At 51.2% G+C, this 23,974-nt stretch overlaps 1 protein-coding gene across 1 annotated transcript in view; it reads right to left on the bottom strand.

Annotated features, from left to right (window-relative positions):
* Positions 1-8,178: 8,178 nt before the first annotated feature.
* NECAB2 (N-terminal EF-hand calcium binding protein 2) overlaps positions 8,179-23,974 on the bottom strand; it is a 307,800-nt gene continuing 292,004 nt past the window's right edge. Inside the window, exons 11-14 of the mRNA XM_084812033.1 lie at positions 21,857-21,969; positions 17,002-17,079; positions 11,804-11,895; positions 8,179-8,347 (exon numbers count right to left, since the gene is read on the bottom strand). Of these exons, the coding sequence (XP_084668159.1) occupies positions 8,319-8,347; positions 11,804-11,895; positions 17,002-17,079; positions 21,857-21,969 (312 nt within the window). The 3' untranslated portion in view covers positions 8,179-8,318. The remainder of the gene's footprint in view (positions 8,348-11,803; positions 11,896-17,001; positions 17,080-21,856; positions 21,970-23,974) is intronic.

Here is a 23,974-nt window from a genome sequence, read left to right as displayed (position 1 = left end):
GTGTTTCTATGCTATACAGAACTCAAAATGGTTTTGAGAGGAATTTCCTCATCCCATGGGCCCTGGGCATTGAGTGGTTGGAGGTTATCCTAAGGACCTCTGACAGAGAAATCTCAGTACCATCTCCAAACTACAGTTCCCAGAATTCTCTGTGGGAAGCCATGACAGTGGTGTAAAACACGTTCTGCTTCTATGTTAGATATGCCCTGAATCTTCTGAAAAGACAAGTGTATCTTCTTCCCTCACCATCCAGAGGTCCCAGGGCCCATCTACACGGAGACGCTTTCCAGCGTGATTCAGTTCAAAACCGCTTTTTCATGAAATCGGATTTGCTCCTCCCACACCACATGCAGTTCCCCAAAGCAGCGCCAACAACAAAAGAACTGCTCTTGCATGGCGGACAGCATTAGTTCGGGCCTATGTAGGTGGAGTCTCCCGGTATCAACAAGCTTCCTTTTTAAAAAAACTGAGCTCCGTGCTGAGTAAGTACAGTGGAAGTCAATGGGAATTACTTCTGAGTACACATGTTTAGCAGGCTGTTTTCAGGGCAGAAGTGGAGATTTCAAAAGAACAGAAGTCATCCCAAAGCACAGGCTCATTTGGGGGAAAACAAAGCACGTTAAAGTAATTAAGGGCGCAGTCCTATGGCCGCCAGACAGTGGCTAGATGGCCATAGGGTTGGTTGGTTCCCAGAGAACCGCCTCCCCACCCCCTCCCCTGCCACCTCATAGGTGGCCCGGAACATCCCTGGGCTCCCTGCTTGTAAGAGCAGCATGGAGTGGGGCAAAAGAGTTCCTGGGGGTGGGGCATGCAGAAGTGCTGGTACCATGCTTCCTATGCGTCGTCCAGCCTCCCTCACGCCAACTCCAAGGTCCCGTGGCTAGATGGCTGATTTCGGCCATCTAGCCACGAATGCAGGGTGGCTGGAGCATGGAGGAGACGATCCCCTCCACGCTCTGCCCACCTTGCATTGGAGAGGTGGTCGCCTCTGAGTTCAGAGGCAGCTGCTTATCCTGATAGGATTGCTCCCTAATATTATGTGAGAAGGTGCGCTCCTCTGGAAAAATGGAGATTCAAATCAGTAGGCTTCCCCACCGCGCTCTCAGCTCAATGCTGGGTAAGTGCAGTGGAAGTAAATGGGAATTCCTTCTGAGTAGACATGTTTAGCGGGCTGGTTTCAGGGCAAAAGAACAGACATTCTCCCACAGCAATGCAGGTCCAGTCCTCGGGATATGATGCAACTTTCCCGTCCTCCTATCAGCGCTTCCCCTGCTGCCCTGTCCTCCTGGCCTGTGCTGAAGCCAGAATCTCTAGCTGAGGTCACACAGACTCCCAAACTGCACTGAAGCCATCGTGATGGGAAAATCCGTCACAGAACGACTTTGCAAAAATGTGGGTTTTACAGCTGGAAAACACACGCTTGCTGCAGGGCGTGGGGAGGGTCATGTGCCATGACGGTGAGGTGCAGTAGCACTGGGGTAGGTCCTCCGTGTAGATGGGCCCCCAATTATCACCAGGCACCATAAGGGCATGCACGTGCCAAGTAATTATTCCCAGGAGGCGTGAGTGAGTTCTTCTCTCTCCCTTCACTGTCTCATTTCTCCTCTTCCCAGAATGTTCAAGCGCTACTTTTTGTGGGTGTGCAGTTTGCAGCTGCAGGGAGTAGTAAAAGTACTCCTTATGAGTAAGTGTGCCTCCTTAGTTGTGACTAGATCTGCTGGCTGGGAGGACCTCAGCCTCCCGCTTGATGCTGAGTCATGTTTTGTTGGGCGCTTTTATGATGTAGCCCTTTTCCTGTGTGCAAATCTGATGGCTGGGGGAGGTATTTTATTTTTTTTCCTTTCAAGCTGCAAGTTAAACCTCATAGACACTAGATCCAGATATACTTAAGATGTCCACCCAGACATTACTGGGGAACTGGTTGTCTTCTTTAAGGAACCTGGAAGTGGAGCCCTGGTCAAATGACTCAAGCCAGGGTTGGTGTAGAAATGGGAAAAGCAGCATTGTCCTTGTCCTGCAAAAAGAAGTTGGCTTATTTGAGAAGTGGTGCAGGCAGGGCTGAGCCTTTGGGGCAAAATCCAAAGCCCTACAACTGACCACACAGAAAGCAGCAGGTGATGAGGCAGTGTCAAACAGCTGACCCCTCACACCACAGCATCCTTTCTTATTGATACAGTGTTTTTACATAGGCTGGGTGTGTCCGGCCAGGCATGTACGTGGTTACGTATTTTATTCTTTTTATTTAACAATATGGTATCCTTTTCTACAACAAAGTGGTACTTATTTTCAGATCAATGTGTTTAGCAATCACAGCTGCAGAAGCAAACCCCATTTTATTCCTGCAGTCACGACGCTGCCGTGATTTAGGTGAGTTTAAAATGTGAACTGCAGTTGCCCATTTTTTTATTTCTTGTCTTAAAAATCAGGGTTAGCAAATGGGGCTTGTTGGGTTTTTTTTTTTTTGGCTAGAACAGATCAAGACAGTGGATGTAGCTGTAAAGTATGGACCGGTGGGGTGTGGGAAGACGTTATGCCCTTCACAAAGGAAGAAATACACGTGGCTGTCTAAAGCCTCCCCCACCTCGCTGTAAGACCACTAAGGGTGCAATCCTCTGGGGCTGGCCATAAGCCTCTGAACCCGGAGGTTCGCAGCACAGCAGGGAGTGCGGCAGAGGTGATCTCCATCTCTGTCTTTCTCCAGCTCTGCATTTTTGCCAGATGGGGTTTTTCACACATCTAGCTGAGGCATCGTGGAGGGGGAGGGAAGGAAGCTGGGGAGGGCTCCTCATAAGCTGGCCTCCCCCTCCCCTCCCTGCCCATGGGAATGCCCCCATTACCTCCCCCCCCGGTTGCTTTTGCCACCTCAGAGTGGCAGCTGGTGTGGTTATCTCCATTGCTGGCAGGCAGGGAGCTCGGACTCTGGGGTCCAAGGCTGGGGTGCTGACCCTGACCTTGGATCCAGGAATCTGACTAGGGATGGGGGAGAATTTCTCCCCGAAACTTCGGGCGGCTGAGTGCCAACGTGTTCGGCCCCCCAAAGTAGTTTTGGGGAGAAATTCTCTGCACCCCCCCCGGGACGGGACTTCCCTTTCCCGAATGTCCCTCCCGGCGGCGGGTCCCGGCGGCGGTTCGTCGGGTCTTCGTCAGGGGCGGGGGCGGCAGCCTGTCTTTTGACCGGCTGCCGCCGCCGCCATTCCAATAAAAGTAAAAAAAAAAAACACGCCCCTGTGATAGGCTACGTGACGATTAACGTAGCCTATCATGGCTAGATTTGCAAAGTCAGCTGTGATAGGCTACGTAAATCGTCACGTAGCCTATCACGGGTGACTTAAAAAAAAAAAAAAAGCGCGTACGGCTAATGGCGGCCCCCATAGGGAGCCGCCATTCACGTTCCTTATTTGGTCGCTGTAGTCTACGTTACGTAGACTACGGTGAAAATAAGGGCAACGCTATTTGCGTTGCCCTTATTTTCGCCGTAGTCTACGTAAAGATTTACGTAGACTACAGCGACCAAATAAGGAACGCGAATGGCGGCTCCCTATGGGGGCTGCCATTTGTGCACGCGCTTTTTTTTTTTTTTTAAAGTCACCCGTGATAGGCTACGTGACGATTAACATAGCCTATCACGGCTGACTTTGCAGATCTAGCTGTGATAGGCTACGTTAATCGTTATGTAGCCTATCACGGGGGCGTTTTTTTTTTAACTTTTTATTTCGCGGCCGGGCGAGGCGAGGCGCCTCCTCCCCGGCCTGAATTTTGGCCGGGCGAGGCGGGAAGCCTCCCCTCCGGCCTGAATTTTGGCCGGGCGAGGCGGGAAGCCTCCCCCCCCGGCCTGAACTTCGGGGGGGAGCAGCGAAGCGCCTCCCCCACACCGCAAACAAGCTGCGAGACCAGGTAAGTGGCTTTCGTGCACTTCTAGAACTATCTCCTCGCCCCTCAGATGTGTCTAGGGGCCATAGGATTGGTCTGCCCACCCAGGGTCTAAAATTACGTAGCTGCACCACTGCATTTGAGAGCTCCATCTGAATGCTCAAAACCCCTCAACCCTTTTTTTTTAAGTTTCAAAAGGGCTCGATTTCCTCCTGCTGCTTGCTACCCTGCCCCCAAGGCAAAACTCTCCCCTTTATTTTGGGTGCCTGGGCATGCTGGCAGGTGGCAGTGGCTCCCTCATTTTCCCAACGCTTTGAGGCCAGCATCTTTTTGTGATCACGGAAGTTATAGTTTTAATTTCCATGATCCTCAGCAGAAAAAGAGGCTGGCCTGCTCCAAATGATATTTTGGACTTCAGTTCCCATCAGCCCCAGCTAGCATGGTCCATGGTCAGGAATGCTGGGAGTTGTAATCCAAAACGTCTGGGCAGTTCCAAGATGGGCAAGGCTGTAGTTTTTCACTTTACAAAGCTTTGGCACAGAGAGACCTGCAGACTTCTCCCATCTTCAAGACAGCCTCCTGCCTCCTGCTACTCTGAACACTTTACTCCTTGGAGCAGAGATCCCCAACCTTTTTTCACCCCTGGGCACAGTTGGGAATTTGAGAAACTGCCATGGGATCCATCACAAAATGCGTCTATACCTGTCACGTCTATGGATCTTAGGCTGCATCTTATTCAGCAGAAACTTTTGTTTCATGTCTCCTGGATGCCGCAATGTCTATTTAATAAGGAATTGTCTAATTCGATGAATTGCTGGCAGTGCAATACAGCTAATGCATAAACATTTATTCTGGCAAGGTCCAGTAGCTGCTTCTTTTTGGGAAGAGGTTATTACACAGATCAATTTTGTGCTGGAACAGTCTTCAGTATTCACTGATGTAGACGGTCTTTTAAATTATTTACCTGCTTCATGGAAATTAACAAAGGGTCAATGTAAATGGATTCCCTGCACCCCTTTGACAACTAAAAGACTGTCATTACAACACTGGAAGGATAAACACTCATCTCCTGTAAGGCGATAGATTGAGGACCTTACAACATTTCCAAGATTTGAACGGGTGGCATATAGACATCACCTCCTAACGGACACTTATTTGGCTATTTGGTCTGCTTTTGTTGAAGCCTATGCATAATTTCTAGAAAGTTGTATGCATTTCATAGGCATTCATTGCTAAGGATATATACAAATCCATGTACACATATTGAAAAAATGGAGGAAAATAAAATGAAAAAATAGTTCTGTGGGGGCCCACGGGTGCCACATTGTGGACTCCTACCTTGGAGGATGGGGGAGCAAGTGATGTTTGGGTAAAGCCTGCTTACCTCAGGCCATGTCCACCTTGGATTGGCTCACAGAGAACTCAAGAGAAGGTGCTCACCCATGCAAGCATCCTTGTATGACTCCTCTAATTTGATGCAAGTGCATATCTATACTCCCAGTCTTATCTTAGCTTAACACAAGCTTAGCTGTCATAGCTTCTCCCAAAGGTGCTATGGATTTTAGTTTGTTGAGGGTGCTGAGAATTCTGTTTAGAGGCCATTCCCAGGGCCCTTTGGGGAGTGGGAATGGCTATTCACCCAGCTCAGGTTTAGCATAAATATGCCCTGCATCTGTGCCTTTGCAGATGTAGAAAAACATGAGTTTGCAGGAACCAAGCATGTCTTTGAATACATACCTCTGGATTTGTGGTCCACTTCTTCAGGATTTTAATTGCAAGGAGGAAGTTTAGCTCCAAATACATTTTGGAGTGTTTTGCATTGAGGGGCTTTTCAAATGTTTGGTATGAACACTTGCCAGGGGGTGGGGGAGATACCAATTTAGGGCACTATCCTATGCCTGCTTAGAAAGAAAAAAGTCCTACAACTCCCAGCATTCCCCAACCAGCTATACTGGCTGAGGAATGCTAGGAGTTGTAGGACTTTTTTTATGTCTAAGCATGCGTAGGATTGCCTCCTTAATCACTGCTCCTCTTCCTTCCTCTTACCCCCCAGCCCTTATTTTGAGGGAAGGATGGGGAGGTAATGTTGGAAAGCTCTGATCAATGCAGGTAGGATCAAACAGGGCCACCTCCTCAAGTGGCAAAAGGTGCGCAGAGCAACTCTTTGTGCTGGGATTATGGGACGCACTGGTTGGAGGCACAGATGACCACTCAGAAACTGTTATTGATTGTGAGCTGGAAGGCTTCAGATAATCTGGAGCCTTCTGCTGTCTTGTAATGGACACAGAAAGGTGGTTTCTAGATTGGAGACAGGCCAGGCTCTTGTGCCTAGGTATGTCTGGATATTGCTGCTGCTCCTCAAATGGTCAAAATCATGATGTACCTATGGAAATAGGGGACCTAAAAACTGAGAACTTTTTTGCGGGGGGGCTTCAGTTACTTAAGCTTGCAAACCTGAAGGCATGGGTTTAAAAACAAACAAAAAAAACTTGTGTCTGCTCTTGTGGACAAGCAACTTGTAAAAAAGAAGGAAAATAGTTGCTCTTTGGTTTCTAACATGAGCCCCACACTCTATATTAAGGTCCACACACAGAGTATGTGTTGTCTAATTTTACAACAGCCTCATGGAGATTGTGTCTAGATGAAGAGGTACCATAGCATTTCTTTCGTTCTTTTTTTTTTTTACCTAATAGCTTTTCTACACAAGGCATTTATTTTGCGCACATCATTCCCTACTCAGAGTTGTTTATGGGTTCTTTAGACAATGTCTTGAGCCTTCAGTTTCACTCACATTTTTAAAATGCACGTTGGTTGAGTTTTTTTAGAGCAAGGAAAATGCAGTATTGATTGTGAAGCAAAAGAAAATACTTTTTCCACTTCTGTAATTGCATTATTCCACTATACCACAGTGCCACCTAAAGGTTATGTAGCAGAAAAGGAAACACTTCTCGTGTAGTACTCAGATTTCAGTTCTGTAATGAAACTGGAAGTAGATATAGCAGATTAACAGCCTCGTGTAGAAAAGCTCTAAAAAGCAGCATTTGGGGGTCTTTTTAGAGCGTATGTTTTTAGCTATACTCTAGAAAGTATGAGGGCCAAACTAAATGCTTCTTTCCCCTTCCTTCCTTCCTTCCTTCCTTCCTTCCTTCCTTCCTTTCTTTCGTTTAAAACCCCAAGCAGCCTTGATAAGCTCCAGCAATGAGCAAAGACAAATTAAGCAGCAGGTATGCAGGGGGAAAACCAATTTTAAGCAGAAAAGGTAGCTGGAGAAGAAAGGGTTAAGCACCCAATTTACCATTGGCTTTACTGGGGTTCTTTGAGTTAAACAAACACCCAGGCAGGGGAACATGCCGTCTTGATGGATGCATCACAGCAGGTGTGCAACTGGTGTACCACCTCTAGCTTGGATGTGTGCACAAAACACACATTCCCCCAGGTACGCTCATCAGTGAGCTGCGATTGGCTGCAGTTCTCTGAATGCACCTGGGGTGGCAAGCCCAGGGTTGTCCTGCGTAATGTGTGAAATGGCCCTTATTTGTGCAGACTTTAGTATTTTGTATATAGCGCTATTGGGGTACTTGGCACTTTATGTATTAATGTAAGCCAGTGTGCCCCAACTTGGCACTTTCCAGATGTGTTGGACTACAACTCCCATAACCCCCAGCCTGCTGGGAGTTGTAGTCCAACACATCTGGAGGGAGCCAGGCTGTAAGCAAAAGATAAGTTGTGCCCTGCCCCAAGGAGCTGACCATCTCATCAGAGGATACCAGGAAGGAGAGCGGCTTCCTTCACTTCAGTTACTTGGACCGAGCGTTAGTCTTAAAACCCAGCTTGTTTATGAATGAGAATGTGGATGCCCATCCAGGGGCACCTCTCAATTTATCCATGAATCGACAGCAGTTCTACACTACTGCTTACAGTAAACTAGGGACGTAGGAAGCTGCCTTCTCCTGAGTCAGACCCTGGGTCCATCTAGCCCAGTACTGTCGGCACTGATCGGCAGCAGCGGCTCTCCAGGCTTTCAGGCAGGAGTTTTATCCGCCCTACCTGGAGATGCTGGGGATTGAACCTGGGACCTGTGGCATGCCAAGCAGGGGCTCTGCCATGGAGCCACAGCCCTTCCCCTGGGGTCATGCGGCAGGACAAGCCTGTGGGCAATAGCTGACCGGACCAGAGCCCTAGCGGGCTTTGTTGCAGCTCAGAATCGTATGCCTGGCAGGACCACTCGGAAGTTAAGCTGGATGCTTGATTTGGGGGCAAGTTTGCATGTGGTTTTTCCCCCTTCACTTCAAATAGCAAGCAAATAATAACATTTCTGGGTAGAAATGTATTGGGCTGGGGAGACGACACCTGTAACAAAGTCATTAGAAAAGACAGGAGTATTGTTCTCTGCCAAAGAGCGGAGAGAACAGAGGGTGAGAAGCCGGCCTTCCTCTGCCTTCTTCACGTCAGTCTCTGTTGAGGGTGCACCAAGCAGCTGCAAGGGAAAGAGAGAAAAGAAGGGTGGGGGAAAGGATGCACAAGATGGAGGCCAGCTCTTGACTCCGCTCCGATTAACAGGTTTTTCTTTCATCCATCTCTCTAGCAGCTCATAGAAGACCTTTGTCCCTCCCTTCCTTCCTGTTCCAGGATTTGGTTCCGATTCATACAATTTCTGTCCCATTGGAACCAGTGGGAGGGAAATTATGTACACCAGCTCTAGGGCTGGTCTACATTTCCTTCTGTGCCAGGAACATGTCTTAGGATCCAAGGCCTCCCCATACCTTCTGTGATGGAGTGCCACTGTCAGAGTTCTGGGGGCTCTGGAGGTTTCAGTAGATCAGGTGTTGACAGGGCCGGCCCTCCCATGAGGCAGGGGGAATCCACTGCTCAGGTGGTGGATTGGGAGGGACGGTGGATTGCTGCAAAGGCCACAACAGGGGAGAGGCAAGCAGGACTCCTTGGAAGAGCAGCCCCATCCCATATCTCTTGCTCTGAGTCCTCACCCAAAGCCAGAGGCCAGGTGAACAGGCTCAGACTAGAGCGAGGGGTCGGGCGGGTGGACTCTCTGCCCACATGCCCGCCTGCTGGCTCGCTCACTTTGAGGACTCTCCCCAAGGGAGTTATCAGGCAGGCAGGTGGCCTCTCCGGAGTACAGATAGTCTCCAGGGCCACCTCACAAGCCTAGCTTTGAGGAAGGACCCCTCAAAGCAAAGCATCCAGGCCTCAGCCGCTCTCTGGAGAGGCCGCCCACCTGGAGAGGCAATAATGGGGAGTGGGTGGGCAGTGAGGGCGGCAGTAGGGGGAGCAGGGCTGGCCCACGACATTTTGCTGCCTGAGGCAAAGTGCAAGAAGGCACCCCCGCCCATTCCTTGTACAAAAGCCTGCTGGGCTAGTAGGTGAACCTTTCTTCAACACTGGCAATGAGACAGCATCTTCCACTACACCTGAAGGCAGCAGGCTAGCTCAGGGCTTGCAAGGCAGGCCACAGAACCCACAGCTCACCCTTCCAACACCTTGCTGCCACTAGGGGTGTACGAAACCCCACTTACCGTGCTCCGCTGGGGTCTGTGGGGGGGGAGGCGATCCAGTCCTCCCCCTGGAATCCTCGACGGGGGGGGGAGGCGATCTGGTCCTCCCCCCCTGGAATCCTGCCATTTGCGCCCCTGCTCTTTACCGTGATAGGCTATGTAAGTATTTACGTAGCCTATCACGGCCTAATGCAGCCATGCAAATGGCGGCTGCTACAACGACCGCCATTTGTGGCCGCAGCAGCCCAGCAGCGGCTGGAAGACGAGCTGGAGCTGCTGCCGCATCCGCCGCCGCTGCCGCCGCATCCGCCACCAGGTAGGTCCATCCTGGGGGGATTTCGGGGCGTGGCAGTGGGGCGGAGGCCGTTCTGCCACGGACTCCAGGGGGCCGGAGCCCAAAGAATGCGGCCTCACTGGAGTCCGTGGCGGATTTCTCCAACATCCTTAGCTGCCACCTCCCAGCATCTGCAGCCTGTGGTGGCTACCTCATTCTGCCTAATGGTAGAGCCAGCCATGAGAGGGAGTGGCAGTGCACGTCCTCCCACCTGAGCTGGCGGACATCTTGCGCCACGCTGGGGGTTGACCCTCTTTCAGCCTGAATTCCATTTTGGAGGGCCGAATTCCATTTTGGAGAAGCTGTCAGGGGCCGCATTCCAGTGGTGGGTGGGGCTGAAGGCAAAAAGGGGTGGGGCCAGGATACTAGCATATTGTAGCTTAAAGCTCTTCCTGCCAGGAACTAAGCATTAGGAGAATCACCTCAGCTATTTAGAAGAGGGGGGAATGCACAAAAGTTGGAGCACCGCCCAACGATTGGTGGTGGGGGGAAAGGGGGTGGGGTCATCTGGGGGACCCCAGAAGGCCAGCCCAGGTGGGCTGGGTTGGAAGTCCATGTGGGTCAGATTTGGCCCCCTGCTGTAGGGGCTGGGAGTGGGCATCTGAGGTGGGACCTTTCTCTCAGCCCTGGGAGGCAGAGACCGAAGCTCTCCTATGGACCCTGGGATGCCCTCCCAGGGACCATAGGATTGGAGCCTTAATGGGGGACAGTATCATAGTTTATCCCAGCCTTCCCCAACTTGGTGACCTCCAGACGGCTTTGGGCTACAACCCCTGGCATTCCTGACCATTTGCCATGCTGGCTGGGGCTGATGGGAGTAGGGATGGACGAGCCCATCTCCCTCCGGGGTGGGGGGAACTCGATGAACTGCCCCCCGCAGCTCGCGTAGGCCAGGCCCGCTCGGCAAGCTTCCATGCTCGCCCTGCCTGCCCGCGAGCTGCGTGAGCTGCCTCTCTTCCTCGTGCTGGCTGTCAAGGGCTGGCGTGGGGAAGGAGGGCCTTGGTGGCTGGCCCCCAGCCTCTTGCCCTGGCCTCCAGCGGGGGTGGTGGTGAGAAGAGGATAGGTGCCTCCTTCTTCCCTCCGCCCCCACCTGCTACAGCCGTGGCAGCAAGGGACAAGCTGGTTGTTTTCCGTAAGGCCAGGGAAACTTACGGAAAATGACCAGCCTGTCCCACGTCACTGCCGCTGTAGCAAGGATGGAGGAAGGAGGAGAGGCGCTGCCTTCTTCCCCTCTCCTTGCTGAGGGAGCGGGTGCCCGAGCTCTTGCCCCACTCAGCATGCCACGAGTCGAGCAAGAGCTCAGATCTGTGGACTGGCATCTGGGGGTCCAAATCGGCAAGTTCTTGCCGGGCTTCGAGCCCCAACAGGACACCCGTGCCATCCCTAGATGCGAGTTGAAGTCCAAAGCATCTGGAGGGCGCCAGCCTGGGTTATATCCAGGGGCTGATATCCAGGGGATCCAGAGGATGATGCAGCCCCAAAGCTGGCTTACTGCTTAAGCTAAGAGACATTGCTTCTTGGGCTCTGCCATTCCAATCTAGCTTAGGGCTGGATTACAGAGCACTTTCAACACTAGCTTTGCTCTCCCTACTGATCCTGGCAGTTTCTACTCCGTTCAAATTCTCAGGGCATGGAGTGTACTGAAGACTGACAGGCCAGTGAAAGAAGTTAAGAAGAGCCCTGCTGGATCAGGCCAAGGCTCCATCCAGTCCAGCACTCTGTTCACACAGTGGCCAACCAGCTGCCCACAGGAAACCCACAGGCAGGACACGAGTGCAGCAGCACCAACCCGCCCATGTTCCCCAGCAACTGGTGTACATAGGCTCACTGCCTTTGGTGCTGGAGGTGGCACATAGCCATCAGGACTAGTAGCCATTGATTGCCTTCTCCTCCGGGAATTTGTCTAACGCCCTTTTAAAGCCATCCCTTCAGTTCCCCGGAAATGTCTCAGATTCCATGCAATGAACAAACTGCTCCCGTTCTGATTCCGACATTTGGCTCAGTGATCTCACAAACACCCCGCTGCTCATCAGAAAACCCCTCTCCCACTTCATATGTTTTATTGCTGTTGCAAGGTTTGGATCCATACCTGGCACTGACACACTGGACACTGCTTCGGGTTGAGTCAGCGTATCCACTTTCACATGCTGGAAGCTTTTGCAAGCAGGACTCTGTAGGTGCCTGGGGACAGGAGAGAATGGAGCAGAGAGCGTCTAGTATTTTCAGCCGAGACTCTTGCCTTCGTCTGTGGAAAGAGCTCCCATGATAATGGATGGGATAAAGGTTATGGCTGTATTTAAGCTCTGACATCAGCCTTCTCCAACCGGATGTCCTCCAGGTATTTTGGACTGCAACTCCCAGGCATGGAAAGCCAGGGCGGTGTTAGAGTGTTGGACTGGGACTTGGGAGATCTGTCATGCCCCCTCTGAAGGAATCCTCCCAGAGGAAGAGGGCACCCCAGATCAGTCACTGTCACCAGACTAGGAGGAGCCTGGGCCCGCCGGGGAGATGGCTGCAGGCCCGTCCCTGTCAGGGGGAGGAGGCTCTGCCTCTGGGGCCGAGCAACTACCTGGCCCCTGGGAATGTGTCCCCCCAAGCGGTAGGCCAGTGGGGCTCCCGTGAGAAGGAGTGCTTGCTTGCAAGGAAGGACTCCTCAGGAGAAAGTGACTCCTCATGAGTAGGGCTCTGACTAGAGCGCTCTAATGTACTGCAGCTGAGCTCTGGGTGGGGCTCAGCAGGCTCTGGGGTTAAAAGCCTTCAGTGTCTGGCTGACCAGTGCTGGAACAACATTGAACAAACAGTTCCAATGCCTTGTTTTCTGGATCTTGCCTTGTGATTGACCCTTGGGACTCCTTCTTGACTCTGCTTCTGGACTGTGTAATGTCTCTGATTGCCTTGCCATGTTCTGACCTTTGCCTGCTATCTATCCTTTGCCTCCTGCCTTAGCCTGAACCTCAGTGGACTGAAACCAGTCTGCCAGAATGTTTGCCTGTTTCTTTACTTTGCTTCTTGGTTAGCTCCTTCACTCAGAAACTGCTGCAGCCAACTCAGGACAGGATCCGGGTTCTTATCTTCACTTGGCCTTGACGCTCACTGGGTGACTTTAGGTCAGACACTGACTCTCAGCCTAACCTACCTCACAGGGTTGTTCTGAAGATAAAATGGAGAGGAGGAGGACCGTGTAAGCTGCCTTGGGTTCTTTGCAAGAGGAAGAAAAGGTGGGATATAAAAGCCAAATCAATCAGTGAACAGGGAATGCTGGGAGTTGTATTCCAACACAGCCAGAGGGCACCAGGTTGAGGAGGGCTGTTATACATTGTCCATTAGTCCTTTGCCTTTAAGAGAGCAATCTTGTGGTGCCTCGAGGGCATCCCTGGGACAATACCATTCTTTGGAGTTCCCCCTCCGAGGCCCTAGACACTGCTACAACCTCGAAACGGGGTTTCTGGAAACCAGAAAGAACCATGGTGCTTTCATTCCAAGGTCACAAAAATGGCCTTGGAGGACCTTGGAGAGATCTGAAAGGGGGTGCTGTGCTGGGAGGAGAGGTCAGGAGACAAGAAATCCTACGGCTTCTCTAGCTCTGCCTGGCCCCCACCAGAATGCCTTCCCTAGATGGGCTCAGAGGCCTGTCTAGAGGGGTGAAAACACAAAAGAGGACAGAGGAGCAAAAGTTACCTCGATTGCTCCTCCTGCCCTGCCAGCAGTAGCCTAGCAGGTAGGGATGTACAAAAGTCACTTACCTTTTATGAAATTTGATTTGTGTGTGGGGGGGAGGCGCTCTGTCCCTCCCCCCGAAATTCTGGCCGGGGGGGAGGCGTCCCTCCCGCCGCGAATCCTGTCGGCTGGGTCTGCACATGGCGGCGGCCGTAGTCGCCGCCGTTTGCATCCCTGCAGTCAGCAGTGATAGGCTATGTAAATGTTTACGTAGCCTATCTCGGCTGAGTTAAAAAAAACAAAACAAAACTGCACATATGCAAATGGCGGCGCCCATGGGCACCGCCATTTGCGTTCCTTATTTTGGCACGTGTAGTCTACGTAAACATTTACGTAGACTACGGCAAAAATAAGGGGAACACTATTTGCGTTCCCCTTATTTTTGCTGTAGTCTACGTAAATGTTGACATAGACTACACGTGCCAAAATAAGGAACGCAAATGGCGGCGCCCATAGGCGCTGCCATTTGCATACGTGCGTTGTTGTTTTTTTAACTCAGCCGTGATAGGCTACGTAAACATTTACGTAGCCTATCACAGTATTTTTTAAAAAAATCTAGCCGTGATAGGCTACATAAATCTTTACGTAGCCTATCACGTTTTTTTTTTTTTAAAACTTGGAAATGGCAGCGGTGGCAGCCGGTCGGAAGACCGGCCGCTGCCGAACTGCCGCCGGAGCCGCCGCGGCCAGGGAGATTCGCCCAAGGTAAGCCCCGTCCTGGGGGGGGGGGCAGGGGGGCAGACCGTTTCGCCGCCGATTTCGGGGGGCCGAATGCGCTGGCATTCGGCCTCCCGGATAGTCATGGTGAAATTCTCTGACATCCCTGCTAGCAGGGCATTAGATACTCGCAAGCCTCTGAGATCAAAGACTTCTGCCCAACAAGGGTGCAACCCAAAGGATTACACCCCAAAGCAACAGTATGCAAATATATTTAAGGGTGGAGGCTCCAATTTCAGTGGGGCTGTGAATCTGCTCTGGATTTCAGTCACTCTAAAGAGCTATTCGAGGTGCTGAACCCAATCCCTTGGATAGCTCCTTTAGAGTTCTGACTGAACCCCAGAGTGGATTTGCCACCAGCCTCCCCTGTATGCATGTCTACTCAAAAGGAAGCCCAGCTGCGCTCAGACGTTCTCCCAGGTGTGTTTTATATGTATTAGCAGTGTGTGTAGTGCTATATTTTAAAGTGCGGGCACTCATCAGGACAAGCCCCCATAGCCATGCCCCGGAGGAGAGTCCGAAGATTCAGGCTGCTGGGCTGATCAATGTGAACAAACCAGTTCTAGGAGTTTTCATCTCCACCAGGAGCAGGGCTTTGGTAAAGCCAATGGGTCCTAATGGCCCATTCAAGACCAGACCAACCCACAACACTTTGCGTTCCAACAGGGAGAGCTCACAACAATATATTGTTGTGGGGGAAATTCATCTCTCTTCCTGCTACTGTGAGGATTACAGCTAAATTTGGAGGGAAGAGAGAAATCAAGGCTGGTGGGGGCAGCAGACATCAAAATGCCCAAGGGCTTTGGCCCTGTGGATCCTGGCTCCACTACGCCACTGTACAAAAGAGTTGCAAAACCACTCTGGGATTTCTGGGTGGATGACATCACACCACCAGCGAATATGCGCTTCAGGCACACCTTCCCCACTGCGACTTGTGCCTGCAGCACCATGAAAAAAGAAAGGGTGCACCAAAGTCACGGAATTGCTAGGGAAAGTGTCGAGGGCCTGTGCTGCTCTGAAAATGGACATTCATATGCACGCCAAGGGGAGCTCCCTTTTTCACCTTCTCTCCTTGTCTCACTTCCAACAACACACGCTCTTCTCACAGCAGCCCTCAGCACCCTTAGCGCTTTGCAAGATGGCTTTTGATGCTTCTCCACCGAGGAGGCGAGCCATTTGAGCGCATTCCAGGCCCTGCGCTCAGGTGGGAGGTGGCGGTGCACTGCAGGGCACGAGGCCAGGGTGGAGAGTGGCAGCAGTGCCCAGTACAACAGATGGCTGAGGAGATGAGCACACAGAAGGCTCTGCAGGGAGTGCACAAAGCCATAATCCATGTGCAGGGTTGTTGTTTTTTGCAGGGGGGGGGCACAGATCTAAGAGTGAAGACAGATGTGTGTTGTTGTTTTTTAAAGAGAATGCATGGCGGGCTTCTTGGCTGTGGCATGAGCCCAGTTTCTTCCTGACTTTGCAAGTGGAGCAATAATATCAGTGTGCTGAACTTCATCAGCCATTTTTGCTCCTTCCTTCCTTCCTTCCTTCCTTCCTTCCTTCCTTCCTTCCTTGTCTTTCTTTCGAGTATTTGCCACTTTTGAACCCCCTAAAAGTGGCTCTCGGAGTGGCTTACAATTGACCAATAGAAGGCAGTACCTGCCCAGAGGCAGGTCAATCTAAAAAGACATGACACACAAGGAAAACAGGATGTGGAGGGAAAAGGAAAAATAAAATGAGCAGTACTGGTGGAATGATCGTGCTTCACCTCTCATCTCCTGGAGCGAGGGGGAAGTCCAACTAGAACAGGCCCTGATGTTCCTTGAACTTGCTCCTCTCTCCCTCACTATGACTTCTTCCTTTAGTTGGGTTGGCCGCCTTTATTATTTTTTTAAAACTGAAGTGCCATATGGAAATCTACCTGTTTATGTCTTTGTACTTTTCCTCATTAATAAGCTCCTAGAAATATTTTTTAGTGCAAAACTGTACAGGGGCAGGGGGTTGGGCTGAGTTTTCTTGGTGATGCCACAGGTGGTAGCCAACCCATCCCACCCACAACTGTATGACCTTCTCCTCCCCCTGGCCCCCAATCCTACAGCATTCAATCCAAAGGTAGATTTCACTTTAATGCAAAGGAGATGTTTTCAAATAGGCCCCACAGCCTAAAAAAATGTTACATCTTCTTTCACCTTTTCTGCATGATTCAGGTTGTAGTTGTCTCTCTCTCCCACCCCCTACAATGAATGCACACTTCTCATTTGTTGGGCACATTCTCTATGTCTTTTCTTTTTAAGGTTATGTGGGAATAAACATTTCCCCCGGCACTCTGTAGTTCTATTGACACTACAGAGAAACCGGGTTTAATAGTAATTACGTTTCCCCAGGGCACTCTGGGAATGATAGCTCTGTGGGGGCAAGAAGTGGCTATTTCTAATGGAGTGCCTTCCAAAGTACAATTCCCTGGATGCTGTAGGGCAGCTTTCCCCAACCTGGTGCCACCTGCCATAGGTTAGACTAGAATTCCCAGAATCCTCCCGACATGTTGGACTACAACTCCCGGAATCCTCCCGACATGTTGGACTACAACTCCCGGAATCCCCCAGCCAGCTATGGCTTGAGCAGTCTTCCCCAACCTGATGCTCATTATCCATTTGTTGTCTGCATCCATTCCAGAACAGTAAAAATGGCAAATATCAGTGAGGCAAATTCCCCCTGCCCCCACAAAATGGTCTGTGGTGCCATAGCAAACAACTGTTGGATATCACATGGTGAGCACCTATGCCAGAGTCTCCTCGGGGGTGCTGCAGCATGGCTTGTGAGTGTGGATTGGGGCTGAATTTTTTTTTGGCTGCCTTCTCTCCTTACCTCTTCCAATCATCCTCTGTCTCCCAGAATTCGTAGACAATGAAAGTGATGCCATCAGGGAGCCTCACTGCAGTGACGCTGCAACAGAGAAGAGAAACGGGGGCAACCATCAAAAGAAAGAGTGTTGTGTCCAATGGAAGATACCATCAATGGCCACCGTCTTCCGCCATGCTGGATCAGGAGGAGTTGCATTCTCTATCATGCTTGATGGTTCCTGATCATTGATGGTGGGTGGCCATCAGAACTATGTAGACCTGTGTTGATTGCCTGCTGTCTAGAATACCCCTGAGATCTGTACATCATCATGTGTCAATTTTTCCTTTGTATGACTTGCCTAAAGAAGAGTTCAAGATCATTTTGATGTTATGTCTCCAGCATTTTGGACAGTGCTTGATAAAAACACCACCACCACACTACTTTATTTCATACTAGCAAAATGCCTGTCGGGGATGAGTCCAAGCCCCTTGAGAGCTAGGGATGGACGAAAGTCACTTACCTGATCCCGAAGCTTGCTTTGCGGTGGGGGGGAGGCACTCCGTCCCTCCCCCTGAAATTCTGGGCAGGGGGGGAGGCACCCCGTCCCTCCCCGCCGAAATTCTGGCCGGGGGGGAGCGCCCCGTCTCTCCGGCCACGAAACCCCTTCTCCTGCCGGGACGCAAATGGCGGTGGCGGCGGCCGTAGCCGCCGCCGTTTGCGTCCCTGGCCTGCAGTCAGCTGTGATAGGCTACGTAAATGTTTACGTAGCCTATCACGGCTGACTTTGGGAAAAAAAACACAAAAACACACGTACGCAAATGGCGGTGCCCATGGGCTCCGCCATTTGCGTTCATTATTTTGGCCCGGGTAGTCTACATAAATATTTACGTAGACTATGGTGAAAAGAAGGGCAACGCTACTTGCGTTGCCCTTATTTTCGCTGTAGTCTACGTAAATATTTACGTAGACTACCCGGGCCAAAATAAGGAATGCAAATGGTGGCGCCCATGGGCACCGCCATTTGCGTACGCGCGTCCCCCCCCCCCAAAAAAAATCAGCCGTGATAGGCTACGTAAACATTTACGTAGCCTATCACGGTGTTTTTTAAAATCTAGCCATGATAGGCTACGTAAATCTTTACGTAGCCTATCACGTTTGTTGTTGTTGTTTTTTACTTGGAAATGGCAGCGGCAGCAGCCGGTCGGAAGACCGGCTGCCGCCGCTGGGAGCCGCCGCCACCAGGGATATTTGCTCAAGGTAAGTCCCATCCCGGGGGGTGGCAGGGGGGGTGTGGCGGACCGTTTCTCCACCAATTTTGGGGGGCCGAATGCGCCAATTTTGGGGGGCCGAAGAAATTCTCTGACATCCCTACCGACAGCTCCAATTCTGAATCAGAGTTGGAACAGCTAGATCACAGCCCAGGGGAGGGACCTTCCCTAGAGCCCCAAGACACTGGGAGGTATTCCTCTGAAGGCCTTCACAAACAGATGGCCCAGGCTGAGTTGCTGCCCCCTCCTTCCACCATGGGAAATCAAGTTTCCGAGGAGGAGGAGGAGGGGGGGGGGGGCATGACTTGAGAGACGCTAGGGCACATTGCAAAGCAAAGCAGGAAAAGTTAGGGATGGGGCTTAGATGCTCCAACGTAGGAGGGAGCCACCATAAGGAAGGGGCATCACTGTGAAACAAGTTTGGCTGTGAGGTTCACGGGCAAACTGTCAGCAACTTCACTACCCTCTGGTTCGTCTTTCCTGATCAGAGATTGCAAATTAGTTGTTTAGGGTCTGAGGAAGTCAGAGCTTCCTTGAATCTGCATTTGTATAAAGGCTACTCTGTAGCAAAATAAAGTCATACTAGCCTAAAGCTGTGTCTCTTTGTGGTGTTGACTGTGAAGGGGAAGGTCGATCCCATCCTAGCAGTGCCTGTCAAAGTCATGAGGGGTGGGATGTGTGCAATCCCTTTGGGATGCTTGTGGGGAAGGGATGGAGTGGACACTCATCAAACCAGTCTCCCCAAGCACTCTGATGTATTGTTTCCTATAGAAGTGAATGGCATCCATTGGCATATATGGGAGAAAGTAAAAGGGTACACTGAGATCCAGATTCGTCACATTAATCAGGAGGAAAGAAAGCAGCCATGTGGATGCCAGGATGTGATTGCAGTGCTGGTTCCAGGTTTTGGAAGACCCTTGGACAAGACACCCTCAATAGACTCCCTCCCTCAGTGAATCTACCTTCTCACCACCATGGTCACCAGCTGCTATCACTCCTCCTCCTCCTCCTCATTGCTACCACTGGCTTGCTTGATCAGGCAGGGAGGCAGGGAGCAAGGAGGCTGTGGCATCTCCTGCTCCCCCCCCCCTTGTCTGGGCCAGAGCGAGAGGCAAGTGAAGAAGCAGGTTGCAATGGTGAAGAGGAGACTCCAAGGGGCTCTTGGCAGTGGGCCCCACTGAGCACTCACTGACAAGAACATGCCTACACCTGACACCAGCCTTGAGTGACTTTCCACATTTTTACATCTGTGGTTCATCATGATCTTATCTCTCCTTGGAAGCTAATTCCCCCAGGCAGAGATGTTGAACCTAGGGATGGCGGAGAATTCCACCACGGACTCCAGTGAGGCCAGATTCTTTAGAATCCAGCCCCCCGGAGTCCATGGCAGAATGGAACAATCCGCCCCGCCACCCTGCGAAACCTCCCTGGGACGGAACCTACCTTTTATCAGCCGTCCGCGGGTGCAAATGGCAGCCCCGGTCTGCGGCCACCATTTCCCTTGCTCCATTAGCTGTGATAGGCTACGTAAGTATTTACATACCCTATAACGGCTAACGCAGGGACGCAAATGGCAGCCACTACGCCATTTGTGTCTCTGCGTTGCCGTGATAGGTTATGTATATATTTACGTAGCTTATCAGCAAAGAGCAGGGACGCAAATGGCGTAGCTGCTACGGCAGCCGCCATTTGCGGCTGCGGCCCAGCAGTGGACGGAGGTCCAGCTGCAGGTGGCCCTGGCCAGTGGCTCCGTGGACACGCTGCAGAGCGGAGCCGGCCGTGGAGGATTCCGGGGGGAGCAATCCGTTTTCCCCATTTATAAAGGTTGAAATGCCTCTCTTAAGCCTTAGTTACTGGCAATCAAAGCTTTAAGCTAAAATATTCTGGTTTGGGGGTATTTTTCCCCACACTGCACTTTTACAGGACTGTTTGCCCACCTCTCACCCCCTGAGTGAAAGGAAGGCTTTTTGGCGGCGGCGGGGTGTGTGTGTGATATCTGAGAAATGTTCAGGGGGGAGTGCTGGCTTGACTTATCTTCATTTAAAAGATGAGGTGGTGTGGAGGGGGGTATCTTTTTTCCCGCCAGTTAAAAAAAAGCAACCTCGTTGCTACATGAAACAACCAGGAGGCTCTCCGGTAGCCCCCCAGCCACATTTCTAGGTCCAAGTTGCCTGTGAGAACAATGCTTTGTAGCATCATTACCATGGGCATTCCCTACTAGGAAACATGGCTGGGGGGCCACTGGGAATTCTTGTGGTTGTTTGGAGCAGCTGTGAGGCTTTAAAAAAACACATCATAAAAAGGAAAATCCTGGACCAGCCCATGTGTTCAGGAAGAAAAGGATTGTATATTAAAAAACAAACAAAAACCAATTGTTTCAATACCTGGCTTAGACTAATAAGTCTGATGGGGTGAGTGTCTCCACAAGTGATTTACTGTGAATTTGTTATTTTGGAGGTCGTTCAGGGCAGAGGAAGTTATGGCCATCACGCAGGCATCCTGGAGCTTTTCGCAGAAAAACCAGTTTTTCTGAGAGTGAGACTACTTTCAGTCCAGTTGTTTTCCTTAATTTGGCTTGTCTGCGCTTCTGTGGCAGCATATACCAACTCTCTGCATTTACTTCCACATGATAGCCCTTCCCAGGGGTGTGTTTTTCACCTGGGCATGACTTCACTGACCCAGGTCAAGGGGTGTTCCCCCAATTCTAAACCCACTTACAGGGGAGGAAGCCCCATTGAACCCAGTGGGGCTTACTTCTGCGTAGAGATGCATAGGATTGCAATGTTCCCCATCTCTAGCTCCCCCACCCCAATTTCACCACATGATGACGTGGATGAGACTCCACCCAGTAGCCACCCGAACAATTCGCAGTAAAGTGCTGTGTGACCTGCTGAAAGCCCCAGACTAGCTTTGGGATAATCCGGGTTTTTGACCCCCCAAGTGTCCCCAGATGGAGCAGATGTGATGCCAGTAAAAAACACAACAAAGCGGAGACTCCCCCCAGTCTAAGGCATCTTCCTGTTTTTAAATGACCGAACTGAATCATTGCTAAGACGAGCTTGCAGAAGGGTTTGTTTGTGTTGGCAATGCTGAGAGAACCGGTTGGATCATAAGGCTTTGGAGCGATGCTCCTTTGGGACTTGGCCAGGCTGGGGGGCGAAGCAGCAAGTGCCTCTAATCCCTGCTCATTTTGCACATTTGGAAATAAACAGATTCTAAACATTGGTATTTCCAGCAGCCTCTCTACGCCCTGGGAAATTTGCCTTATGATAAGCGACAGGTCCGGAAGAATACATTCCACAATCCATTGTTGGACAATGCCTTTCTTGTCCAACAATGGGCCACAGGAACACCAAAAGCTGCCTTATACTGAGTCAGAGCCTTGGCCCATCTAGCCCAGTATTGTCGACACTGACTGGCAGCAAGGGCTGTCCGGGGTTTCAGGCAGGATTCCTTCCTAGTCCTAACTGGAGAAGTCGGGGACTGAATGTTCTGCATGCAGAGTGGGTGCTCGACCCCTGACCTAAAGCCTCCCCCCAAAAGCTACAGGACCTCCCACCCTTTCTGTATTGCACCCAATTTTCCTGCAGGAACATTGACATCATACTCACTGGAAGCAGTCCGGTTCTCCCGCTACGTTCTTCAAGTACTGCTTAAGTGAGCCACAGAACTCCCCCAGGTGCTTCTGGGAAACGGTCATCTCATTTCGTACCAAAAGAAGATACTGGAATAGAGGCAACATGGAAGAGCATCTTGATATAGTTGACCTTTGAATTTGAAGGAGACCCTTTGCTTTAGACAGCTGCTGAGCAACTTGGCTATTGCATCAAGACCAAGGTGTTTCCTGTCATGCCCCCACTGGAAGACTTCTCCTCAGAGGAGGAGCTGGCAGGCCAGGAACCACCTGCACCAGCAACACTCAGGAAGTGCCAGTAGACCAGGAGGAGCCTGGGCCTTTGGGGGTAATTAGGATGATGACATCACCTGTGGAGGACAAGGGGTCTGCCTCAGAGGTGGCGTCAGAGAAACCCCGAAGCTCTTGTGAGAGATGGCACCTGAAAAGATAGGAGCTCAGAAGGAGTGCTAGCTTGAAGCAGAGGCCTCCTTGTGAGGAAAGGTTTACTTGCATGTAGGAGGCTTGCTCACCAGGCAGACCTTTTCAGCTGCAGTCACTAACAGCTCAGGGATGAGGCCTGGGTGAGGCTCTGATAGCCTCTGCATAAACACAGCAGCATCTGGGTCAGAGGATTGCTGGGAAAAATGTTGACTAGACCTTCCTGGATTCAGCTTCCCTGGTCTTGATTCCAGCCTGCTTCCTAGTATGACTACTTCTGGACTGAACTCTGACTCTCCTTCTGCCTGCTGCTTGTCTGCTGTGTTTCCTTGGGACCTTGTTGCCTGTGACCTGGACGGTGGAGACCTTGCCTTTGCCTGATCCCTGTCTGTGCTGGCCACCTTGGAACTCTGGGACCTGCAACTGCTAGGCTCAGACTTGGGAAACGTGACACTCCCAGGCAGCCAGTATCTGCTTGCAGTGCACCTGCCTGGCTTCACTTTGCCAATGAATGGGGGGACTGGTGCTGGGGATGAAGGACAGGGTTTATGTCTATGGGCTCAGCTGGAGGGCTCATTGCCCCCATCCACCTCACCCATAATCCCAGCACTGTATATCACCTGCATCCATCCTGCACATCAGTGCTGGCTTCAGGTTTTTGAGGGCCCTTGGCAAGACCCCCTCAATGGCCCCCTCCCTCAGTGAGTCCACCTTCTCCACACCACTGTCATCAGCTGCAACTGCTCCCCTTTTTCTTATCATTGCTGCAACTTGCTTCCTTGGCAGGTAGAGAGGCAGGGAGCAAATGGGCAATGGCATCTCCTATCTCCTGCTTTTCCTTCTCACCACGACTGTTGTCTGGGCCAGAGCAAGAGGCAGGGAAACAAGCAAGTTGCTACAGGGGAGAGGAGGGTGAGGAGAAAGTCCAGAGGGCTCTTGTCAGTGGGCCTCCAGCAGGGGTGTGGGCCCTCGGCAAGTGTCCAGTCATGCCTGTCCTTGATGCCGGCCCTGCTGTACATCTACCTGCATCCATCCTGTCCCCTTTCCAAGGCTTTTGGCTTCCTCCCTGGAATATCTGGGCCTATGCACTTGTATCCTATCCTTCTTCCAAGCACCTCAAGGTGGCATACATGGTTCTTCACCACCCCACCACCATTTTATTCTCACAACAGCCCTGCGAGGTAGTTTAGTTTGAGAGTGACCCACCCAAGGTCACCTAGCAAGCTTCATGGTGGAGCAAGGATTTGAACCTGGTGCCCTCCAGATGTGTTGGGCTACAACTCTCATCATTCCCAGCCAGCATGGGAACGATGGGAGTTGAGGTCCAACACATCTGGAGGGCACCAGATTGAAGAAGCCTGCTCTAACCAGTAAACCATGCTGACTCTGCCCTTCCAAATGCAGTGTATATCCATCTCTCTGGACTGAGTCTCTCCTGTGAAAGAAATGTGAAACAGTCCTCCTGCGAGAACAGCAACTACCTTTAATCATCAAAGAGCGAAAAAGGGAGTGAAAGGCAAGGCATTTTTCAGGATGCAAGTGTTTTGTTTTAGAGAGCTTCGTTCCCCCATCTGCAACACGAGGGCTGGCTGGGGGATTTTGAGCCTCCCCTTGTAAAATCCAAATACTTTCCCAGCCCAGAAGCGACAGCATGCATGGCTAGGGAGTGAAAACA

The sequence above is a fragment of the Heloderma suspectum genome, chromosome 8 (assembly GCF_057233095.1).
Source record: "Heloderma suspectum isolate Gila_16-S chromosome 8, 16-S_ref, whole genome shotgun sequence".
Lineage (NCBI taxonomy): Eukaryota > Metazoa > Chordata > Lepidosauria > Squamata > Helodermatidae > Heloderma > Heloderma suspectum.
Note: the sequence above shows the minus strand (reverse complement) of the source record. Positions and strands in the feature narration are given on the sequence as shown.